This window comes from Peromyscus maniculatus, chromosome 2 (assembly GCF_049852395.1).
Source record: "Peromyscus maniculatus bairdii isolate BWxNUB_F1_BW_parent chromosome 2, HU_Pman_BW_mat_3.1, whole genome shotgun sequence".
Lineage (NCBI taxonomy): Eukaryota > Metazoa > Chordata > Mammalia > Rodentia > Cricetidae > Peromyscus > Peromyscus maniculatus.
The window spans coordinates 26,762,372-26,787,293 of NC_134853.1; the positions used below are offsets into that span (position 1 = coordinate 26,762,372).

The following is a 24,922-nucleotide window of genomic DNA, read 5'->3' on the forward strand; positions in this document are numbered from 1 at the left end:
CACACACACACACACACACACACACACACACACACACACACACACACACACACACCATACAGCAATAACAAAATACTTTTTAAAAGAAAGTATCTGATCACAGGTTCATTTTCTCCCTCTAAAAACACGGAATTTTCAGCCATTTTAGTTTCCTTTGTTGAGAATTCTCTGTTTAGTTCTATAGCCCATTTCTTATTTGGACTGTTGGTCGTTTTGATGTCTAATTTCTTGAGTTCCTTATATATTCTGGATATCAGTCCTGTCAGATGTGGGGTTAGTGAAGATCTTTTCCCATTCTATAGGCTGTCAATTTGCCTTGTTGACTGTATCCTTTGCTCTACAAAAGCTTCTTAGTTTCAAGAGGTCCCATTGATTGATTGATTCTCTCAGTGTCTGTGCTACTGGTGTTATATTTAGGAAGTGATCTCCTATGCCAATGTGTTCAAGACTCCTTCCTACTTTCTCTTCTAGCAGGTTCAGAGTAGCTGGATTTATGTTGAGGTTCTTGATCCACTTGGACTTAAGTTTTGTGCACGATGACAGATATGGATCTATTTGTAGCCTTCTACACGTTGATATCCAGTTATGCCAGCACCATTTGTTGAAGATGTTTTCTTTTTTCCATTGTACCCTTTTGGCTTCTTTGTCAAAAATTATATGTTCATAGGTGTGTGGGTTAATGTCAGGGTCTTCAATTCGATTCCATTGGTCCACATGTCGGTTTTTATGCCAATAACAAGCTGTTTTTATTACTGTAGCTCTATAGTAGAGCTTGAAGTCAGGGATTGTGATGCCTCCAGAGGTTGTTTTATTGTACAGGATTCTTTTGGCTATTCTGGGTTTTTTGTTTTTCCATATGAAGTTGAGTATTATTCTTTCCAGACATTTAAGGAATTGCTCAACATCCCTAATCATCAGGGAAATGCAAATCAAAACAACTCTGAGATACCACTTTACGCCTGTCAGAATGGCTAAGATCAAAAACACTGAAGACACTTTATGCTGGAGAGGATGTGGAAGTAGGGGAACTCTCCTCCACTGCTGGTGGGAATGCAAGCTTATACAACCACTTTGGAAATCAATATGGTGCTTTCTTAGAAAATTGGGAATCAATCTCCCCCAAGATCCAGCTATACCACTCCTGGGCATATACCCAAGAAATGCTCAATCATACCACAAGAGCACTTGCTCAGCTATGTTCATATCAACATTGTTTGTAATAGCCCAAACCTGGAAACAACCTAGATGCCCTTCAACTGAAGAATGGATAAATAAATTGTGGCACATATACACAATGGAATACTACTCAGCAGAGAAAAACAATGACATCATGAGGTTTGCAGGCAAATGGATGGATTTAGAAAAAATCATCCTGAGTGAGGTAACCCAGACTCAGAAAGACAAATATGGTATGTACTCACTCATAGGAGGATGCTAGATGTGGAACAAGGATGACTGGACTGCTACTCACATCACCAGTGAGGCTACCTGGAAAACAGGACCCCAAGAAAGACACGGAGAAATGGATGAGATCTACATGAACAGCCTGGACATGAGTGGGAGCAATGAAGGGTGAGGGTCGAGGGAAAGAGAGCGGGAGATCCTACCTGGATCAAAAAAAGAGAGGGAGAACAAGGAATAGGAGACCATGGTAAATGAAGACCACATGAGAAAAGGAAGAAACAAAGAGCTAAAGAAGCCCACAGAAATCCACAAAGATACCCCCACAAAAGACTGCTGGCAATGGTCGAGAGACAGCCAGGACTGACCTACTCTGGTGATGGGATGGCCAAACACCCTAACAGTTGTGCCATAAACCCATCCAAGGACTGAGGAATCTGGATGCAGACATCCACAGCAGCGGCCCTGGGTGGAGTGCTGGGAGTCTAATTAGTGAGAAAGAGGAGGGTTTATATGAGCGAGAATTGTTGAAACCAAGGTTGGATAAAGCACAGGGACAAATAACCAAATGAATGGAAACACATGAACTATGAACCAAAGGCTGAGGGGGCCCCAACTGGATCAGGCCCTCTGAATAGGTGAGACAGTCGATTGCCTTGATCTGTTTGGGAGGCATCTAGGCAGTGGTACCAGGTCCTGGGCTCGTTGCATGAGTTAGCTGTTTGAAACCTGGGACTTATGCAGGGACGCTTGGCTCAATCTGGGAGGAGGGGACTGGACCTGCCTGGACTGAGTCTATCAGGTCGATCCCAGTCCTCAGGGGAGACCTTGATCTGGAGGAGGTGGGAATGGGGGGTGGGCTGGGGGGAAGGGGAGGGGGGCAGAAAGGGAGAGAACAAGGGAATCTGTGGCTATTATGTAGAACTGAATAGTATTGTAAAATAAAAAAAAATAACATATTAAAAAAAAAACACGGAATTTTTAGCACTTTGGGCAGCAGGGGGCGAACAAGTTCTTTGTGCTCTGGTTAGTCACACTGACAAGGTCTTTGAGAAAACACGTTAGTCCAGGACTCACTGGGCACTGAGAAGTGAGCTGCATGCACACAAAAGAAGTGATAATACAGGATATAAAGCTTCAAAATTTAGGATCGACAGCAAACTTGTTGTAATTTATTTAAGACTAAGCTTTAATATGTATACAAATCTAAATGAAAATATAAGAAATATTGGTGTGATCATACCATACTTAATTTTTCAAGAGCAAAGTTTGAAGTTTCCAGCTATTAATGTAGTTAGAAAGTGTTTAAATCCTTTTTCTCTTGCCATCCAGAGGTAACATTTTGTTCTTTTTTCCTTGGTATTTGGAGTACAGACACATACTTTTCCCCGATGGATCAAAATGCAGGCATTACTTTGTGACTGATAAACTTCATCTCTTTCATGTTTTTATTCATTTATTTGATTATTTTATTTATATGGGTTTTCAAGTTTCTCTTTGTTGTCCTGACTCTCCTGGAACTCTTTGTAGACCAGGCTGGCATCGAGTTGACAGAGATCCACCTAACCCTGCCTCCTGAGTGCTCAGATTAGAGCTGTGTGCCCCACTGCCAGGCTCTTGCGTGTTTTCAGTGGTGGATTTTTATTTACAAGTTAAATGTGCTGTAATTGGTTGGCCATAACCCATTCTTTTGAAAAACAACTATTTCCTCTTTTTAATATTTACCAACAGAAATGTGATAAGCATCATCCATATACACATTTGCTCTAATATTAGCACCATTGGTATAAATTCTTAGAATTACAATGCCAAAGAATTTGGGGAGCGGGGGGGGGGGGATTGAGATTCTCATATTCTAAAAATTCTTGGGATATTACTGCTCTTTTCATTATCAGTTAATGGAAAAAATACAATCTCTTGGTTTAGTCTACATTCTTGACTAGAAACAAGCATGCCTGTTGGGCTGGAGAGATGGCTCAGTGGTTAAGAGCTCACAAGTGCTGACAGGACAGCTGAGTTTGATTTCTCACACCCAGGTCTGGCAGCTCACAATTGCCTGCAACTCCAGCTCCAGGGCATCTGATAACCCTGCCCTCCACAGGAGCCTGTGTGCATGTACACACACACACACACACACACACACACACACACGACCCTGTCCTCCACAGGTACCTGCATGCATGTGCACACACAGACTCACACAGTTAAAGATAAAAAAATTAATCTTAAAAAAAGAAATGAATTTTTTAAAAGATATTAATATTAATTCATAGTTTTCTTTCTTTCTTTCTTTCTCTCTCTCTCTCTCTCTCTCTCTCTCTCTCTCTCTCTCTTCCTTCCTTCCTTCCTTTCTTTTTTCTTTCTTTCTTTCTTTCCTTTAAAGCAGGTTCTCACCATGAAACCCTGGCTGGCCTGGATTTGCTGTGTAGACCAGGCTGGCATCAAACTCAGAGTCTGTGCCTTTGTTTCCCAAGGGCTGGGATTAAAGGTGGGTGCCATCATGCTTGGCTTTATTTCTCCTCTTGTAACTTGCTTCTTCCTGCCTTTAGATCCTTCCCATATTTCAGAGACTGGTCCAACTATCTTGAACATATCTTTACCAATTTGTCTTTTTGCTTTTATTTATAAATTTTACTTTTTTCATACACTAGTTCTTGAAGTGTTGGTCTTGGTTTCAATCACTTACTACTGCCAATCTTTTACATAGTTTGCTTCTAGGTAATATTTGGATTTTTTTCTTTAACCTAACATTATAATATCTACCGAAATATTCTAGCTCAAAACACTAAGTACTGACCAAGTGTACATAAGAACTAAAAATAATGCAGTCACTTATCTGTCATGCACATATACTGACTGAGTGTACATAAGGACTAAAAATACCACAGTCACTTATCCCTCATGCACATGTACTGACCAAGTGTACAATAAGAACTAAAAATAACACAGTCACTTATCCCTCGTGCACATGTACTGACTGAGTGTACATAAGGACTAAAAATAGCCCAGTCACTTATCCCAGTGCACATTCATCCTTCCATTCAGACACAGTCCATGTGTACCAAGAAGAGATCTCAATGGGGATGAACATGTGAACAAGCTGTCACACATCTCCCAGAGTCATATTCAGAAGGATATTGTCCAATAGCATCTAACACAATATGAGATTTCAAACCAATAGGGGAAGAATGGGTTGACAATCAACATCCTGCACTACTACAAACGACTGTCATTGAGACGGTACAAAGTCGATTATCTGATACTCCATGTCAAGTATGCTACCAACGCCATGGCATGCAAAATGACTTTTGAAAAACATAGTTATGAAAATAGCACAACAATGATAAATTAACATTGTAAATGTTATGTCTTTTTTAAGATGAATATATCAGAGCAAGATCTCAAAGTAAATTTTAGAAACTAAATCTTATTTTTTAAGATGAAATAGGACAAAGTAACTTTTGAATAATAATCTTTATTAGTGTATTTTTAAAGATACATATAATCCTGAGCTACTGCATTTATACATTTATCATTTTCTCTGAGGTTTACTTGTAATTTCCTTCCAAACTCCATGGTAAGTACATTTTTATATTAATCAGGAACATAAATAATTTAAAATACCAGTCTTGTTCTTTGGAATCACCTACTAATTTACTCAGGTCATCTCATTGTCTAATTTTACAATTTGAAAGAGTTTAGACCATTAATTCTCAAATAATTCCTTCGAAACTGCAAAAATGGGCAGTGTAGGAGCTGATTCCATGAATCTCAAGCAAAGTTTTAGGAAACCATGAAGCTCTTTATCTCTGATCCATTTTCTTGAATAAGTTGAATCATTATCTGGTCAGCTGAGAAATGGTAAGAGAATCTCTAATTCTAACATTTCAGCTAATATAAAATGCCATAGGTTCTCTTCACAGAGAAACGGGTGCACAAGGACCTCAAAAAGAAAGTTTTGCCATGATCTAAAGAAAGGAAGTGCAACCCAGTGTAAATATATCTTTGATGAGATGATGAAGTATTATAAAATATGTTTTCTTAAATACTTCCTCCAGTCTATAAAGGAATACATCCAGCAGATTAACATTACATTCCATAAACCCAGACTAGACTTTTGTAAATGCTAAATAAAAAGACAAAAAATGAAAGGCAAAAAGTTCTGTAATCTTAGAGAAAAGACATTTATCCAACATATCCAACTGTGAACAAGTATGTCCATCCTAAGTATTTTAATTTACTACCAAAATATTGTATCTTTCTATAAACAACAACAACAACAAAAAAAAACAAGCATATAATATCTAGAAATGTTTCTCTGACAAGAATGTCAAGTTTTTGAAAGTACACTCAATTTTTTTTCCTGAATAAGGTAACTATAATCTTAGGTTAAAATTACAGTAAGCAGTTCAAGCAAAAATGCATATTGCTTAGATTTTTAAAGCAAGCAATTCTGTTGAAAATGTAAGTATAAATGTGAACCTAGTGTAGAAACATTTATAAACACTTCTTGGGAATAGTCACAGGAGTAATGGAATAAATGGTTTAAACATAATAAAAGACTGATATTAGATGTAACATGTGTTGACAAATCCAAAAATAATTTTAATTGATTTAAAAGAACAAAGACACACTTAATTTTTCCAAGTCTGATAACCTAGCAGCAAAGTGAACTTGCATATAATGTACTGTAGTGAGTATCTGTTCAGAAAAGACTCACAAAGTCTTGAAACTATTATACAAAGCAGAATGGAATCCACTAGGATACATGATTTGAAGGTGTCCAAAAGAGCTTATCAAGAACTACTGGACACTCTCACTTGCGTCAAGGATTCAGGGGCAGATTTAAGCAAAACTGTGTTCTGGATAACTGACTCTTATTGCACCCCAGTAACAAGCTCGGATAAGGCAAATCAAACCTAAGAGGTAAGCAACTGCCCAAGATACGTAGGTTGCATGAAATCTCCTTGAAAAATCTTGAGTGCCAACCTGAAACAAAAAAATAATACAAAAACAAGAGATTAGAAACTTTAAGAAAATGTCTGCTGAGAAAATTTGTGTTGGCCCTCCCTGTTTGTGATTACATGAAACATGTCCCCAAACTAAAGCCAATAAGTCCCTCTAAGACTATGTGTAGCTCTTGATTAACTGACAGACAACAATGCTACTTGTATTAACTACTAATTTTATGAAGTAAATAAAAAAAAAGCACACTGTCAGATATGGTGGTGAATGCCTATAAATCTCAGGACTCGGTATCAAAAAAGTGAAGAAGAAAATTCATGTGATGTTATCTCTGTAAGGTATTTAATCCATGTAAATATTTACTCTCATATGGCACCGTAGAGCATTACTAATAACATGGGACCAGGTGTATTGACCAAAAAACACAGAGCATGGAAAGCAAAACAGATCAACTCCACTCCTTTCTACTGATGTAATCTCCATGCCAATTGCTCAACTTCAGTCTCTCTGAAACTAACCTAGCCTCATAGCAAACGTAAATCTCTACTTGGCATGGATAAAGAGAACGATTTTTCAGATCTCGGTAAATGAAAACAAGTGTCGTTTTGGATATAAGATACTCCATGACCATGCAAAGTTGGTTCTGCCCACTCAACAAAAGTAAGAGGGCTCTTGGCAAATGAATTTCTCAGTGCTAAAGACTTTCAGAGGGGCACAAACATAGCTTTCTTTGGGTAGGCAGATTCCATTAGGAATAATTCATCAACAATGAAATCTTGATTTATATAATTAATATAATGTCATGAAATCTTTTAAAATGGGGCTGGAGAGATCGTTCTGAGGTTAGGAGCACTAATTGCTCATCCAGAGGACCTAGACTGGATTCCCAGCACCCACATCAGGGCTCACAACCATCTATAACCCCACTTCCAGAGAATCTGAAACCCTCTACTGGTCTCTACTCAAGAATTGCCTATCTGATTGACCATAGTCCTTCAGAAGCTCTAGAGCCTGTCATGCTGAGTGGCCACCATCTTGGGGATCTCTGATGGCTGTCCCAAGTCTCACGACAGATTAAAGTTGATAAAGCTACAGAAAGAATTCTAATAGTTGTGTTGAGTCTTTTGGCCTGGCAGGGTACACCTGTAATCCCAGTACACCTATCCTCCCAGCACTTGGGATCCTGAGCTTGAAGGCCAGTCTCTGCTACATGGAAGCCTGTATCAGAACAAAGAAACAAACAAAGGCAGTACTCACAGTTAATCCAACTCCAACGAAAATACATATCATCCCGATGGTCACATAGGCACAGCAGCGTCTCCGGGGAAGTGCACTACCTACTGAAGAGCTGTAAAGAACAGACCAAAGGGACATATGAAATATCACGCCAAGATTTTCCATCACATCTTCTTGAATTCTTTTTTTTTTTTTTTTTTTTTTTTGGTTTTTCGAGACAGGGTTTCTCTGTGTAGCTTTGCGCCTTTTCCTGGAACTCACTTGGTAGCCCAGGCTGGCCTCGAACTCACGGAGATCCGCCTGGCTCTGCCTCCCGAGTGCTGGGATTAAAGGCGTGCGCCACCACCGCCCGGCAATCTTCTTGAATTCTTATGTCTGGCTTCACTAACTTACTGGCTTCATTTGTTTCTTGAAAGTGACAGAGAGTGTGTATAAAATGACATTTGTAACAAGTGACAAAGGTATATGGTGCCTTCCTTGCTCACTGACAATACCCATCTATAAATAAATATATAAACAAACAAATAAATAACAACAAAACAAATAAATAAATAAATAACAACAATAAATCACCGTGGTTCTTGATCATGAATGTCCACATCCAAAGGTCTTTTCCAGAATGGTGAATAAATACTGGCTTTAAAGTAACATTTGGCTTGCTTATGGTTTATATTTAGTGCAGAAAATGTGGACAATAGGGACATGAATGAAAAGGGGAAGAATGTGTAATTCTGCTGCCATAAAACCATCTCCCAGTGTCCTAGCATACTCTCTTCCTGCCCGTCTTTATACTGACCCACAGGCAGCACGAACGCTTTCCTGTTATCAAGCATTCTCAAAACAGAGTTCTAATATGTAAGCAGCGGAATCAACCACCTCCCACGCTCGCTTACACCTAAGTGTTTTCATCATTATAAATCCTGGCAACTGACCGTCACTTAAAAGCATTGTGCTTATTTTCATCATTGTCTTATGTTTTTTAGAATTAGAATTATGACATCGTAGGGGTTAAATTTTTTTTTTTTTTTTTTTTTGGTTTTTCGAGACAGGGTTTCTCTGTGTAGCTTTGCGCCTTTCCTGGAACTCACTTGGTAGCCCAGGCTGGCCTCGAACTCACAAAGATCCGCCTGCCTCTGCCTCCCGAGTGCTGGGATTAAAGGCGTGCGCCACCAACGCCCGGCTAAATTTTTAAGGTGTCTCAACAATGTCGAAAAGCCTGTAGAAAATTCATCAAAGCATACACTGTGACTATGCTTCTCCAGTGAAATCCAAATTCGATAATATTTACCTGCCTCCACTCCTAACTTTGGTAATTTTCAAAGTGATGCAAGCATAGAGAGAGCAAGTGACCCAAGCCCAGTGGGCAGTGTTCGCTAATGTGCATGTATTTATTAACACATACCATAAGAAGGCACCGTCAGTGAATGACAGTGTCGAGACCATGTGTAATCAATGATTGTTCTGAATGAGTGAAAGAGAGGACCGGGCCACTTGTTAGACATAATTTATAAACATGCTTCTCTAAAGAGGTTAATTTGGCATAATAATTTCCTTCAGTACCCAAATCTTCCTAGAAGTTAACAAATTTTGCTGCAATTTATGTACCACCAATTTTCCTGAACTAAACATTAACACAAACATCTGGGTGCCCTGGGGACAACTGACACTCCATTGTGCAGAGGGCTGTCTGCAATTGCTGGGACATGTACGGTCCAATGCCTTTACGCTCTGCTTGGCCTCACACTGTTTTTGGTTTTAAATCTGGTTTCCTGCCTTATAGCTCACAGCTAATTCTTCTTTCTCATTACTACCTGTATAGCAATCTGTGGTGGTCTCTAACTTACCATGCATGAGAAACCCACTAAGGTGATCAGAACTGCCCACTGTAGAAGTCAAAGACACTGAGTGAAATGAAATGAGAGCAGCTATTCTGTGAACCAAGAGGATAACTCAGTTACACTAGCCTTCCTGTGTAAATCCTGTATAGAAAATCCATGCCTTTTTTAATCATTTAAATTAAGGAAGAAACCACCGCTATTCCACAGCCTAAGTGCTAACCCACCATAGGGATGAAGCAAGGACCAAAGACTGCTCATTGCACAAGTGAAAACCTTCTCAGTATTTAGTACATATGTGGTGCCGTATGCAGCACCCAGGATTGTCTGCGTCTGTGAAACCTTTACAGATGTGTGTGTTAACTGTTTGTCTAGGAGCTGACCTTTCATTTGTTTAAGACTTGACAGGGAAATCTATATTGATATGAGACTATCTAGGTCATAATAAATTTTCATCTTATGAATGGAACATTTTCTTAATTTTTTTTTATTATACCACTACTCTGAGCACTATTTTTGTTTTGGTTTTTCAAGACTGGGTTTCTCTGTTTAAAGCCCTGGCTGTCCTGGATCTCACTCTGTAGACCAGGCTGGCCTTGAACTCACAGAGATCCACCTACCTCTGCCTCCTGAGTACTGGGGTTAAAGGGGTACACTACAACCACCTGGGAACTGAGCACTATTTTATGTCATTTATATGTGTAATAATTTCTCAAACATGTTCCTAAAAATAGAGTGTTGAGTTATATCATAAACATGCCTTTAACCCTAATAAATATAAAATTTATGTCTTCACAAAATTGTATGATAGATGCCATTATTCAACCTAAATTCTTGCCAGCATGTAACATTTAGTATTGTTCTTATTTATCATGCTGAGAAGGGTTTTTATTGTAGTAATACACATTTTACTGAATAAATATAACCCAGATTTTTAAAGTTGGGGAAACATTTCAACTGATAGTTGGCTATTCTTTTTCTACTCAGTATGTGCTCATGTCTTTAACTCAGGCTGTCATTTGTGTGCTGATTCCCAGATGGTATTTATAGATAACATTCCTGGCATATAAATGTATGGATATATGTGCTATATATATCTCACACTGTGATTAAAAACACATCACTCTTATAACATCTTTTGATAGTTTTTTTTAAATCAAGAAAGTCAATGTAATATAAGGCAATTCTTTTTCAAGATTTATTTTTATTATGTGTAGGTATTATGTATATTTATTAAGGTTTATTATGTGTAGGTGTATGTGCCTGTGTACATGAGTGCAGGTGTCTACAGAGGCCAAATGAGTTGGATCCCCTGGAGCAGGTTAACAGCTGGTTATGAGCCACCCAATGTAGGAACTAGGAACTGAACTCAGGTCCTTGGCAGGACTGATACATGTTCTTAACCACTGCACCATCTCTCCAGCCCAATTATGTATATTCAAAATTACCAATCTTCCTTTAAGTACCTTATCTAGGAAGTTCTTTCTTATCCATTACAAAAATACTTTATCTTTTAAAGTCTTAAAATTTTGTGTTTCTTTGTATCTTAAATCATAAGGACATAGTCATTATCACCGCCAGTTTCCATTTTTACATACTGTGACATTATAGTATAATATATTTATATATGTACTATATGCAGTATATGGTGCATACAAATATGAAATTTATGTTTCTGATGAAGTGGCCATGATGATATTTTTATACTACATAGTTAGTACATGTGATAAAAGAGAAACCCAGACCATCAAGGGAAGCGTACAACTAGAGTAACTTAAGGGAGTTTGTTTCTCTTGCACATAAAGTCCGATGCAGGTACCCAGCCTAGAGCTGACCAATGGCCCTATGCTGTGATTAACTGGCACTGGCAGACTCCACTCAATTGGTAGCAAGGTTCCTGCTGCAGTTACCTGTCCAGATAGCTGGAGAGGCAAGAGAAGAGCAAGTCAATCAATTCTGTGTTTGAGGAGCGTGCCAGGAAGCTGTACTCATCACTGTTGATTCCACTGTTCCCAACCTAAGCACACAGCTGTCCCACTGTAAGAGAGGGTACAGCTGGGGGTGGGGATGGGACAGAGCTCAGTTACTAAAAGGAAGAAAAGCACGAAAGACTTGCTGTTTAAACTCATGGATGTTTCGGCATTCGTTAGCATTTGCCTGGTGTGCATTTGCCTTTGGTGAGTGTTTCATCGTTACATCTTCTTCTGTCCTTTTACTTTCACTCCATGATCAACTGTTTTTTTTTTTTAATTTTAACACTTTTTTCTTTTAAAGATTTATTTATTTATTTTATGATTGAGTGCTCTATCTGCATGTGCACTTTAATGCCAGAAGAGGGCATCAGGTCCCACTGGAGATGGTTGTGAGCTACCATTTGGTTGCTGGGAATTGACATCAGGACCTCTGGAAGAGCTCTTAACCACTGAGCCATCGCTCCAGCCCCCAACTGTTGTATTTTAACCCTCTCTTTTGACTTCCATATTGCTATTAAGATGCCTGCTGACACAAGCTATCTTTTCCACATCTTCCTGTTCTGGCAGGCTGTTTTTCATTACCTACACATTTGGGGAGAACATATTTTAAGAGGGTTATTGGGAGGGAGCAGTATTCCAATGTTTCCATCTCCCAAAAGGCAAAGTCCATTTCTCTTTACCTGAACACTAAAGCCTCAGGATGGCCCCACTTATCATTGTATCTTCATTGGTGGAACCTCGGTGATTCTTTTTAACTTTCCTATTGGCTAAGCTATGCATCAAAGAGGATGTTTGTTATAGCTATTTAAAAGTACATTAAAAATGTGCACAGTGACTTTGCAAGAGGAGAGACTATTTGGTGTTCCCAAGCATCTAATTATGCTTCAAATTACAAACTTCCCTGTTTACAAAACCATTTTATGGAATGCTAGTCTTATGAGGGACACGTGTAAAGTGTGGTGTGGCTATTGTTATGAAAACTTTTTTTGTTTGTTTTTTTATGCCAATATTCTTTTTCATTTCAGATGAGGTAAAGGGGGAAGGTAAGTGCTCTGGTTTGAACATTGCTTCTTCCTTTCTGAAACTCAGGTTGGAGTTTCATCTTCACAGTGAGGGTTTTAGAATATGAAAATTTAATTGGGAGAGTGTAGAGATGTGTGGCTTTAGAAAGGTAATTAGGATTAGATTACATTTCTTTGCCTATGGTGATATAGTCACCATTAGATATAATGCCCCATGAATGAATTTTATGCTTGTTTTGTTCTTAAAGAATAGTCAGAAATACCAGAGAAAGAAGTACATGTGTACATTCCCAGTCACTAGTCCTGTGAAACTCTGTACCATCCCAAAATTCTGCCAGCAACAAGGCCACCACCACATATTGGCTCTTAACCCTTGATCATATGAGCTAAAATAAACCTTATTCGTTTTTATAATGCTGAAATCAATAATATTTCATTATTGGAATACAAAATGAACCAATACAGAGGTTTGAAGGCAGGGCAAGATGTGAATAGATAGAAGGATGGGCCATTTTAGTTTATAATAGTATGGTTCAAGAATGAGAGAAAAGCCGGGCTGTGGTGATGCATGCCTTTAATCCCAGCACTCAGGAGGCAGAGATAGACGAATCTCTTTGAGTTCGAGGCCAATCTGGTCTACAGAGTGAGAGCCAGAAAAAACAAACAAACAAACCAAAAACAAGAATGAGAGAAAAAACAATGCTCTAGCCATTCTCCGACAGGAAGTTTGTACAAGTCAATAAGAGAAGCAAAGGAGATTTCAGCTAGTTTGTGGGGTTTAATGGGTATCTCTGAGGCAGGCAGGAGAGAGGAAGTAAAGCAGCCAGGCCATCTCACGGCTGCCAGCTCATGGCTCCCACACAAGAGAAAAAGGAAAGAATCGAGGAATTGAAGAGGATGTTTACAGAAGTAAAGGAGTTTGCTGAGGTTAGCACATAGGGGTTGTTTGTAGGTACAGAGAAAAACAAAGAAAGCTCTAGAAGGTAGGTAGAGACTTAAATCTAGGGACTGTATAAAGCTTCCTACAAAGCATTCTGAGAGAGAGAGAGAGAGAGAGAGAGAGAGAGAGAGAGAGAGAGAGAGAGAGAGAGAGAGAGAGAGAAACTAGGAAGACAAAATTAAGAAAACATGAACAGGATTAAGATAAGAAGGGACATGGCATCTTCTTGAGTTATACAGCTTGTAACTCACACATTTGCATGCCATGGGAACTACTGGAAGATCTGAAGCCAGACTTTAAAACCATATGTGGATATGGGCACGCTTTTTCTAGGAAGCCGTTTGAAAATTTGAAGGCTGGAGCTAAAGGGTTCATCAGAAGGCCACTGCCAGAGCACTAACCCAGGGTGCCGAGTGAGTGAAGCAAAGCTGAAATGGTAAGACCATGGAGGGAAAAGTAAAGTGGCAAGAGACATAACGGATATGATATCAGCATCCATATATGGAGACTAAAGAAAAGACAATCAGAATTCTGGGTCCGCTAGAGAGATGGAGTAAGATTCACTGATATATCCATCCTCTATAAGGAATATTGGTGTGCAGAGTGGGCTCGGGAAATTGTTACAGTGTTTGTGACGTCAGCTGGATACTAGAATGAAGTAATTGTAGATGAGATTATGAATGGAGATTATCTAGCTACATTTGAAGTTTGTGAGAGAAATCTGAACTGATCCGATGACATCCAGATGACAGCGCAACACATAAAAACTCACATAAAATACACTGAAATTTTTGCTTTGGAGAGCACCAATACGTAACAAGTTACAAAAGGAAAGGAGACCGAGAAAATTAATAACAAAGGAGTGTCCTCATGAGTGGAAAAACTCAGAAGAAAGCAGTTTCTGATAACCAAGAGCAGAACAAATATTAAACCAGAAAGGTCAAACTTGCTCTGAGGACACAGGTAGGTAAGGGCTGAGTGGCTGGAACTGGGAACTAGATGTGACTCTCCTCAGTGGCTCTCTGGAGAGTAACCGCGAGTGGTGGCTCCCGCCCCCCCACCCCCGGTCCAGGGAATGAGGTGAAGCCTGCGCGGAAGAGCCCCCCACCCTCCATCAAGAGAGGGAGAGTGGCCGTAGACAAAGACAGGCTCATAGACAGGGCTTAAAGCCAAAGTTTTCACAGTCAGCTCCAGTCATCTCAGAGACGGGAAAACAGCCCATCAGCGGAGGAGCCGGGGAGAGCGAGGAGGCTGAACTGAAGGGTGTAAGGGGAGCAAGAAAGAAGATCTGAACGTAAGTGTTTTCGGACAATGTGGTAGAAATTAAGGAAGGACGCTCAACAGAGAATAAAAAGCAAAGCTTTAGAGGAAGGGTAAAGCTGTACATTAGAAAAAGGCTAACCAACACCAAAATTTTCAGCTTTCAGTTATCGTGGCGAAAGAAGGGGAATGTCACCGCCATGTTGACCCAAAACGTCGTTTGCATAGGGGATGGACTCAGGGACTCTAGCAAACCTGAGTCTCTTTAGATCACTGTGATAAAAAAGGAGCCTATTATCTCCTGCCAGCTGCATGTCTACTAGATCCCGAGTTCCTCCTTAGAGTCTCCAGAGCATCTAGGAAATAAGGTCCTCGTTGGCCCCAGCCTGCCTCCACCCATGCTCAGTCCTCTCTGCTGCGTCCTTAACAGCATGGCTGCACCCTGAGTCCTCCCTTCCTTTCACCAAGTGACTGCTTCTGCAGTGGACCATGCTGACTTCTTTACAATCCCCCCCTTGTCTATGCAACTTGGATCACACTTCACCCTCTCCTGAAGGCCACCTCTCATGATCGCTTTCCCTCCAATCTTCCAAGCAGGACAAACATTGCCAAGACAGCACTTAAACGGTTTACTGTGCTTTCCTGTTCTGCCCCTTCCCCACCTTTTGCCTACCAAACTAATGTGCATCACTGTAAGACTTTGGTCTTTTACTTCAAGCTCCCAGTAACACCAGAGTGCTTACTGAAGTAAAGGGTCTGACTTAGAAAATCTAAAGACAGCATCCAAGAGGAAGAGTCCATCATAACTGAAAACAGCAGAAAGGCATTCACAAAGGAGTTCCTGGGGGCGTAGAATTGATACTTAATGAGACCATGTCTCTGTTAGTTGTAGATCGTTATAGCATTTCAGTGGGGGACTATAGCCCAAATTCTACTTCCGAATGCTAGAACTGAATATCCAGATGGCAGTCACCAGCCACAATGGAAGGAAAACACATTTTCAGCTGCAATAGCCTACACTTCTGCATGAACAAGGAAATGGGATAGGAGAATACATTTCTTTGCCTATGGAGCTGTGGGAAAAGCCATCCCCAAGGGTTTGTGAGATCAACACTTGGCATACTCATTTTGGAGTAATGACTTTAAAACCCTATAAATAAAAAGGAATTCTAGGACAGTTATATTTAAAGAAATAAAATGCTGTCTCAGCATCCTATTCTAGTAGACCCATCATGCCGCTATAAAGAAAACATGCCAAAAGAAATCTAGAAACCAGGAGACACCAGCTTGCTGTCCAGGGAGCAACATGTAAAGGCAACAGAGTTCAACTAAGACTGTCTGTGTGATTTGGTGAATGTAGAGACTCACAGATCCTCAGGATTCTGAGAATAAGTTATACTTGAATGCTCAGCCCTAAACAGGACCTTATATCAGCCCCTGCGCCTCAGGGAATGTCTTGGAAGAAAGTGAGGCAAGAATGTAAGAGCCAGAACAGATGGAGAAGGCCTGTGATATGTTGCATTCTGGGTGTGACACAGGCAATACAATCACAATCTCACAGAACTTACTGAGGCCACCACTACCTGCACAGGAATGAGTCTGTCATGAGTGCACCATGGGTCAAAGTGGAACTAAGATTCTGGAAGAGTGGCAATAATAGTCGGATGGATGCTCCCATGTGACCCTCCAAGTTTCTAATAAAGCTTAATCACATACAAAAGCCAAAAAAAGAAAAAAAGAAAGAAATCTAGAAACCAGCTATGGGTACTCATGTCATGGCAGTATCTGCCCACTTACCACTCAGAAGTAACAAATGCCCCAAATTTTCCCATGGTTAGCATATGACTCCAATTCTACACACCATCTTCTGAGAATGATGTTTAAGCTGGTTTAATCCACATGAATTTCTATGCACACTGCTCCCTAAGTTATTAATACAAATTCTTCTCTATATCAATACACCTTCTGATCAGAAATTTAACATTCTTATCAGCAAAAAAAAGTGCCCTTGTTCTGAAGTAGTTAAAGCACCAAGTTCCTTAAGCACAACCCTTGCCCTCTCCCAGCAGTTTCTAACTTGGAAAACTAGGCCAACCATCCCTGCATTCCTGCGGAAGTTCTGGACAATGTGTGCAGGGCTTGGAAGGCTGCTGTCACCGTGCTTAGAGCATCCGATCCTTTGCTTCTTGTTTTTTGTGATCTTTTTAATACTCCTTAATGTCCTTGGTAAAAACAGTTACCACTTAATTTTGTGCATTTTGTGATATATGAATAAACACGTATTGATAGCATACATATTCACATATTTTGGGTAGCATTTGTATTCACATATTAGGAGTTGTCTCCCCAACATGACTTTTTTTCTGTGTATGTATTTGGGGTTGTCTACTTTTCTTATCCATGAATGGATTTCCACTAGATTCAATAAACCTAAAAATGTAGGTGATTTATTTTACAAAAAAAAATCTCTTCTTTTAAATTTAAAAATGAATGATAAAGAAAATTATCCTAGGAATATATTTAATTGAAATCATTTAGCAGTGATGAACGGAGACATTTTATTATGTATTCTCAATTTTTCAGACACTTTTTAATTATTTTCTCTGAGAAACCATCCTTGGGATTCTTCTACTGTCAAAATAGATGAAGTTAATTAGGTCATAGTAAAGGTCATATAAAGTATTAATCCATATTTTCTGTTTTAAAAATTGAATTGTCAAAATATTCCAGTTTAATTGACTTTGCTTACATTATAATTCACACATGTAAGGGGATAATCATTTTTATTTAAATTTTCATTATCAAAATTAATGTGTGGAAAGGTTAACATATCAAGCCTAAGACTACTATCATTTAAAAAACCCTTCTTATAAGGTTGGTCCTTAGCTGCTCTCTGGGCGCTTAGGTTTTTAAAAAGTTCCCAGCATTCCATAAGTAGTAAGAGTGGCTTATAGGGTATACATTCTCTCTGTGAGTGATATGGGTTATACCAAATATGAACTTTCCTGTTGGGCATTTGGAATGTGGGTATGTGCTTGGCAATAGGTGCCAATGTTCCCCAGGGCACCAAGTCTCGAGTGAACACCCTTGGTGGGCACACATTGCTGAAGTAGTACCAATCGTTCACAGAAGATTCCATTTGGAATGGCCTCTTTGAAGCTGCCGCTTGACATCTCCAAGGTTTGTTCCCCATTGTCTTTTCCCTTCGCTGAGTGTGCTTAATATTCTTCAGCTAGAGTTAATCATCATCCGTAGTAATGACTGACTCCTGTGATTCAGTCGGAATCTTGGTCCTCAGAATCCCCAACACTTAAGCCATAAAATATTTTCAATCAAAATATCTTTGTGGTTTCCCATGGTCATATTGCTTTTTGTTCTTTTCCCTAAGCAAACCAGTTAGAAACATAGATAAATAGACTTCATAGTTAAAACAGACAGTTACATAAACTTTGCCATAGTAATAATCTCATTAGGAAGGGAGCAGAAAACTAACCATTTTCTAACTAATTACAGACTCACAACAATATAGGTTTTCTCCTTGATTACAATATTTCTTACAAACTGTAGATTAGTCGCGAGAGATTATAACCTTTATAACATAGGAAAACTCTTCAGGTAACTAACAATTTATTAGTTTTGCTCTCTTAGAAATGGATTTCCCTTTAAAGAATAATCAAGCCCAATTATTTTAATTTCAAAATGGACTATAATAGCCTAAAGACGCCTTGTCTTTGTCTTGAAAATGATAATATATTAAGCATTCACTCACTTCATAGCACGACTTAAAGATCAAATCTACTTAAGTAAGAATCCCAAACCCTGTAGATTGAGCTCAAGCACTTCTCAATGGTATTTCCAGCAGCAGAGAACTTACATTTTTTTGCAGTGTGGGCATTTTGCCAGAGTGTTGAACCTCAGTTCCATCCACTGTAAAATAAATAGAGAGGGATTTGAAAAGAAAAACAACTGAAAACCAGCCAATCTGAGAAAATGTTTATTTTAGTCTAAATGTCACCAGGGATCATGACAGCAGCCATCAATTGCCTTCTCCTGGCTCCATAGTTTTTCACCTCCACAGTTCTCTCATCCCCTGAAAACACATTTTGGGATCCCAGTCTGAACCGGTTCCCACGCCTCTCTCAGGGCTCTGACGCCATCTAGACTTGCCTGGCAAGGAAAAGAGAATGCAGTTCTTCATGTCACCTCTTTCCTCTGCGCTTCTCAGTTGTTTATGAGGTAGATCATGTACCTTCAAACTTTATTTTCCTTTAAGCCCTGAGGACCAACCTGTAAATGCTTGAATATTTTGATTTATAACTTCTTTCAGCTTTCTGTTTTACTTGTGTGAGAAGCCACAGCACACACAATAAACTAACCAAATGAAATTCTAACAGAACTGCAACCAGGAAAATATCTTGCTCCCTCTTGTTCGTAAAATGCAACAAAACCACATTAATCCAATGGTACAATTTTCTTCTCTATCTACCAGTAAATGTAATAGAATGTGTAACCGTTCTCATAAAACTATTGTTCGTATTCTCAAAATAGCTTAGAGACCTTAGGGCAAAGTTTTTCAAAGAAAGTTCCTATAAATTTAAGCTAAAATCTTTATTTCATGAAAGTATTTTCAAAGGGCTTTCTAGGGTGGTGTGGCTGTTGCTCTGAATTTCTGTTGATGTTGAACAAGCGTGGGGTCCAGGGCTCTCTATGACACCCCAACAATCTAATTATCCATCTTGCTCTAAGTAAGATAATAGTCTATTTCTTTCATGGTTTTACAGGGATATAAATATGTCATTAATTTGTCTCAAAACTAGTCTCCTATATAAGAATTAATTTTTGCTTGGGATTCTAGGTGTCCAACTTCTAATTGTTGTGAGTTTTCAATAACTTATGTATATTCTAATGTTTTCCAAATAACAAAAGATAATTTTAAGAAAATATCTTACGGGTTTTTCTTTTACATTTTTCTTTCATTCCCAGATTAAAAAAATGAGCAAAGGGTGTGGATTTCCTGTGCTTCATTTTAATTCAAACTTCATGAAACCCCACTAACCTTAACAAAACCTTCACATGCTCTTTCCATCGCAGTAGGGCACACAGTCCCAAGGGAAATAAACTAGGAATGAAACTATGTGAATACTCAGTTTTTTCAGAGATGTTATTTTCAACATCGGAGAATGTCAACCAAACTCACACCATTTTCAAGCAGCAACCAAACTTCCTCTGACTACTTACACTTTGTAACACATTAGTTTATTTCAGTTACTCTTATCTGCAAAAGATTCTGGAGTTAATGTGCCAAACAGAGATCTACACAGATGCCAGAACAGAACACAAAATAAAGTGTTCTTTTGTATTATCAACAGATGAGGTGTTGGACTTGTAATATCATTTCAGATGTTATCTATAAACAGTTTTTCATGAATGATTTTTATAGTTAAAACCAGAAAACAGCCTGAGGAGGGAATTTAAAAAAACCCTTAAGTCAAGGGTAACTCCAAACCTAAGACTTAAGGTTGACACATTGCAGAATTCGAATTTTTTAGGTGACTAGCCAAAGAGGATTGCTCGTCTCAACATGATTGTCTTATAGTGCGCATTTGAGCACAGTTTAATCTTGGCGAATTCATTCATAACTAACATCTGAGACTTGATTGTGAAGGAGATAAACTATGAGCTTGGCACCCTGACAGAAACAGTGGTGCTGCTGTCTCCAGTGCAGTTTCTCAAATTCACAAAAGAAAAGATTTTAAAGCTGGGCTTGATTTTCTCTCAATGTATTTAAATGGATGAATTTTTTTTTGCAAAGAACTTGACTTTCTACAGTCTCCTTATCTAAAATGCTATGCCTGTACTCTTAAAATGGCTAAACTTTGAAGTCCTGATAGAAACAAACAAACAAACAAACAAACGAATAAACAAACAAAATGAACAAACTTACTTTCTGGCATCTTGGTCACCTCAGGTAGTTTCCTACCTTGGGCATGACACCTGCAGGAGACTCCAGAATCCAAAGAATAGCATGACTACCTCCCTGCACGAATGCTCAGCCCTGCTCTGCCCTGATTCTGCCATGCTCCTGGGTGCAGAGGAGAGCATCTTTCCCGATGACTAGTGGTATGTGTGCTGTTTGTGGTGAGATGGGAAGAAGCCTGGAGTGCCTGCCGACCACCATGGTTTCTTACAGATGCTGCATTGCTACAGCTGAGCTGTCCTGGGAACACATCCATGAGCTTGGAAAGCACAGCACAGAAACCAGAAGGCTAGCATACCTCCAGGGCTCCGCTACGCCACTTGTCTGCATCTCTCCTCATCCCAGCTTGTTTGATGCTATCTCTTCATTAATTAAAACAAGATGTACAGTAACTGGACCAGTACCAAGCAATGCTTCATACATCCCCTTACTCAAATTCCCTATCACTGAGGTCTCATGCCAGAATTCCTGACTACATCTTTAGAAAAGCTACAGACTGGTACCTATACCCATATGGCTACAGCCCTTACTATCACCCTCATCTGCATGGCTCTGAGTGTCTTCGCATGGTGCCAAGTCTCAGCATTGCCAATGGTGGATGGGAAAGGTCATGTGGTAGACTTTGACTCCAAGTTTGATGCGATCAATTTGTCAGGAGAAAACCACACAGGAATATAGGTCTGGCTGTGATTGTACCCCTACAACATCAATTACACAACTCTGTGAGGGTTCCCAAGTGCTGTTTTCATGAGACTCTTGAGATCTTCATCAATTTGGTGGAAGAGGTTCACAGTCTGGCAAGAGAACTGGTCAAGGGAGCTCCATCTCTTTCTGACATCCTGCAGGCCCAGGCACACACAGAGAGAAAGATATTCCACTCCCGGCCTGATGGAAGCTTAGGGAATCATGAAATTCTAGAGGAGCTGAGTCTACTCCCAAGCAGGAACCCTCTGTCCATGATCTAGAAGCTAAGGGAGACATGCAGAAAAGAGAAAGGACTCTTAGCAGCCCTTGCTCTCAAACTTAGACACTTGAGAAAAGCTCTCAGCCTAGCCAGTTCCTGGCCTGGCCTCCTTGGATGTAACTGCCTTTGGGATGGTATCCGTGGGCTTGGTGCTTTTCAGGTTAATTCTGAGAGACCCTTAGACTGACCCCCGCCCTTGCTTCTGTCTCTGGCCTGACTGTACCCTAAGATAGTAACAGCACAGAAAAATTCCCTATAAAGGGACGCTTATTCATTCTCTTTGTGACGCACAGGGGAGTCCATTTAATAGCATTTTCCCCATGAGTCACGTGGGGAATCCGGCAGGGAGGCCGGCCCTTCAGCTCCTATGCTGATTATACAACAGCAAGGAAAGTGGTGAATAAAGGTTAGTGCCTTTTCACGGCAAATCTAGTTAAATAACAAGGTCCTCATTAAAAAAAAAATCTCACTTCTGTCAAAAAACTAAAAGTGACTTCTCTAAAACTTAATCATTTTTAGACACCTTCCAACATTGCATTTGTTTTTAACCCATTCTACTGGACAGATAAACTCAGTGGCCTCATGATACATTTTTCAAATAAGAAAGCTCGTAAATAAGGCTTTCTTGCATAAAATCAGTCACTTACTATTACCTCACTGGAATATTTTTAATGGATATAATAGACAATGAGAAACACCTGGAAATATGCTTGCACTGAAACTATCATTGCCCTCAACTATGGCACTAACTCTGTATTCAAGTAAAAATCTGACAATGTCAGAATGTGCCAGCTTGGCCCACTTCAGAGAAAAGTTTGAATCACTGTCTGTGACTCAGCACATGGGGTGAGCTGGGGTCTGCACCACTGTCTGTGACTCAGCACATGGGGTGAGCTGGGGTCTGCACCACTGTCTGTGACTCAGCACATGGGGTGAGCTGGGGTCTGCACCACTGTCTGTGACTCAGCACATGGGGTGGGCTGGGGTCTGCACCACTGTCTGTGACTCAGCACATGGGGTGAGTTGGGCAGTTTTGTCAGAGAACACTAGCCTCAATAGGATAAATATGCCTTTTATCAGCAAGTGCGTAGCTGTCTCCAATATGGACGCAGTGTTGACCTCTACTGCACATTAAGAAAGGTCTTTATATTCCTGGTGGACTGGTTTAAGCCTGCATATCACTTTATTCTCCTAGGAAATTGTTTTCTCCACATGCCCCTCAAAATAATTGCTGTTATCTGACCACAGGATTCTCTCAAAACAGTCTGGATGACAAAGAATATTTGGACACGCAACATAAAAACTCCCTTTCAGATGTCAACAGTGACACACACAGAAAGTACTAAAGAATACACTTACAAAAACTTCTGCCCAATTTTTTTAGCCTATCCCTTCCCAATATTTATGAAAGTATTTATAGAATAATAACTAATGACCCCATTAAATAAATATGGCATTAAATATACTTTGCAAACACAACTCTCATACTTCTAAACTGCTCAATGAGTCCAGGTAGGTCTTGAAACAGTGTCAAATAGTAAATTCCTAACCAACTTAACTTAGAAATTATAACCTATTAGAAGATGACACGAAAAACAGAAGGAACCTATTGAACAAGGTCATCATAGTGATCTTGAATCCACAAAAGTAATATCCTCTCTGGTCTCAGGAGTCCAGAGACAGACATTTTTTTTCATTGTTGTTATCTTTTTGTTTAAAATGTCTTAAGTATCTTCTAAGACATTATGGTTTTTTTTTTCTTTTTTTGTCTCTAGAAAACTCAACTACAGTTCAGCCTAGCTTTTCATCTCTGCAGGATTAAGTATCTGCATACTTTTTCACATTCTTTTCTGATGCATTTTTCTTCTCTTGGTTTACTCCACTCAGGACAAAGAACTAGTAGAAAAGAGTCAAGATCATTCATGTCCAGCACAATAATGATGAGGCCACAAGCAGGAAGAAGAGCTTGGCAGCCAGGGCTCACTTGTGAACACTGAGCAATCTTTACTCTCCACCCCAGGTGGGCTGGGGATGGAACTCAGGGCTCCTAACTTTCAGGCAAGCCCCCTCTACTTCAGAACCCTTAGCGAGCTGAACTGTGCTCCCAATCCCATCCAGCTTCTCTCATTAACCTGAAACTGTCAAACTCAGCTCCCATCCTTTAAATACCAGCAATGTTCTCTCTTATTACCAAAAATAACTTCCTAGAAATTTTGAAATCATCTTTACATTCTGTATTTTAAACTGAACATCTCTTCTAGATAAAGAATTCAAGTTTTCACTTATTGTTATTGTGGAAAATATGCTAATTTGATCATCTGACTCAGTTGCCTGGCCTATATATTAAGTAGAAGATTTGTCTGTAGATGTGAGTCTGTGGTTTCAGATAGCAAAATATCTAAATAAATAAATTATATTTTAAGATTATAAAAATTCTCCCTCCTACATATCTATTTAAATTCTCAATTTGGATCATTTCTCTAGAATTCACTGTCAGATGATCCCCCTGGTACTAAACAGAGGACATAAAAAAGGAAAAGGACAAAGAACTGGGAGAGGGAAGTTACTGATAGGGGCGGGGTAACAGGGAGGTAGGGGAGATGACAAGAAGAACCACAGAAACACACTTGGTTGGAAAATGCCATAACGATATTGCTGTGAGATGTTCTGTATGGCAAATGTATTGCTCTGATTGGTCAATAAATAAAACACTGATTGGCCAGTGGCTAGGCAGGAAGTATAGGCGGGACTAACAGAGAGAAGAAAATAAAGAACAGGAAGGCGGAAGGAGTCACTGCCAGCCGCCGCCAGGACAAGCAGCATGTGAAGATGCCGGTAAGCCACGAGCCACGTGGTAAGGTATAGATTTATAGAAATGGATTAATTTAAGATATAAGAACAGTTAGCAAGAAGCCTGCCACAGCCATACAGTTTGTAAGCAATGTAAGTCTCTGTGTTTACTTGGTTGGGTCTGAGTGGCTGTGGGACTGGTGGGTGACAAAGATTTGTCCTGACTGTGGGCAAGGCAGGAAAACTCTAGCTACACAATGTCTAACATATTACACTGCAATTTAAATTTAAATGTATCAATGTGTCTGTATAATATTTTTCTTGAACTTTTCCCCACTCTTTCCCACACTATTAAGACTATCATTAATTTTCTCTCTCTCAAATTCCTAATACTTTTTCTAACCATCATCATCATCACTTTTCTGAATAAAAGCTGAACATCTGTTTAGCCCTGTGCAGTCCACTCTATGCATATAATCCATATATCTAAAGTGCAAAGCAATTCTTTTTTTATTAGTATTTTACTTTTTTTATTTAGCATGTGTGTGTGTGTGTGTGT

General features: G+C 39.5%; 1 protein-coding gene across 1 annotated transcript in view; it reads right to left on the reverse strand.

Annotated features, from left to right (window-relative positions):
- Nucleotides 1-4,856: 4,856 nt before the first annotated feature.
- The window catches only part of Pip4p2 (phosphatidylinositol-4,5-bisphosphate 4-phosphatase 2), a 61,890-nt gene continuing 41,824 nt past the window's right edge, over nt 4,857-24,922 (reverse strand). The window contains exons 5-7 of the mRNA XM_006983275.4: nt 18,507-18,559; nt 7,624-7,714; nt 4,857-6,390 (exon numbers count right to left, since the gene is read on the reverse strand). Coding sequence (XP_006983337.1) covers nt 6,247-6,390; nt 7,624-7,714; nt 18,507-18,559 — 288 coding nt within the window. The 3' untranslated portion in view covers nt 4,857-6,246. The remainder of the gene's footprint in view (nt 6,391-7,623; nt 7,715-18,506; nt 18,560-24,922) is intronic.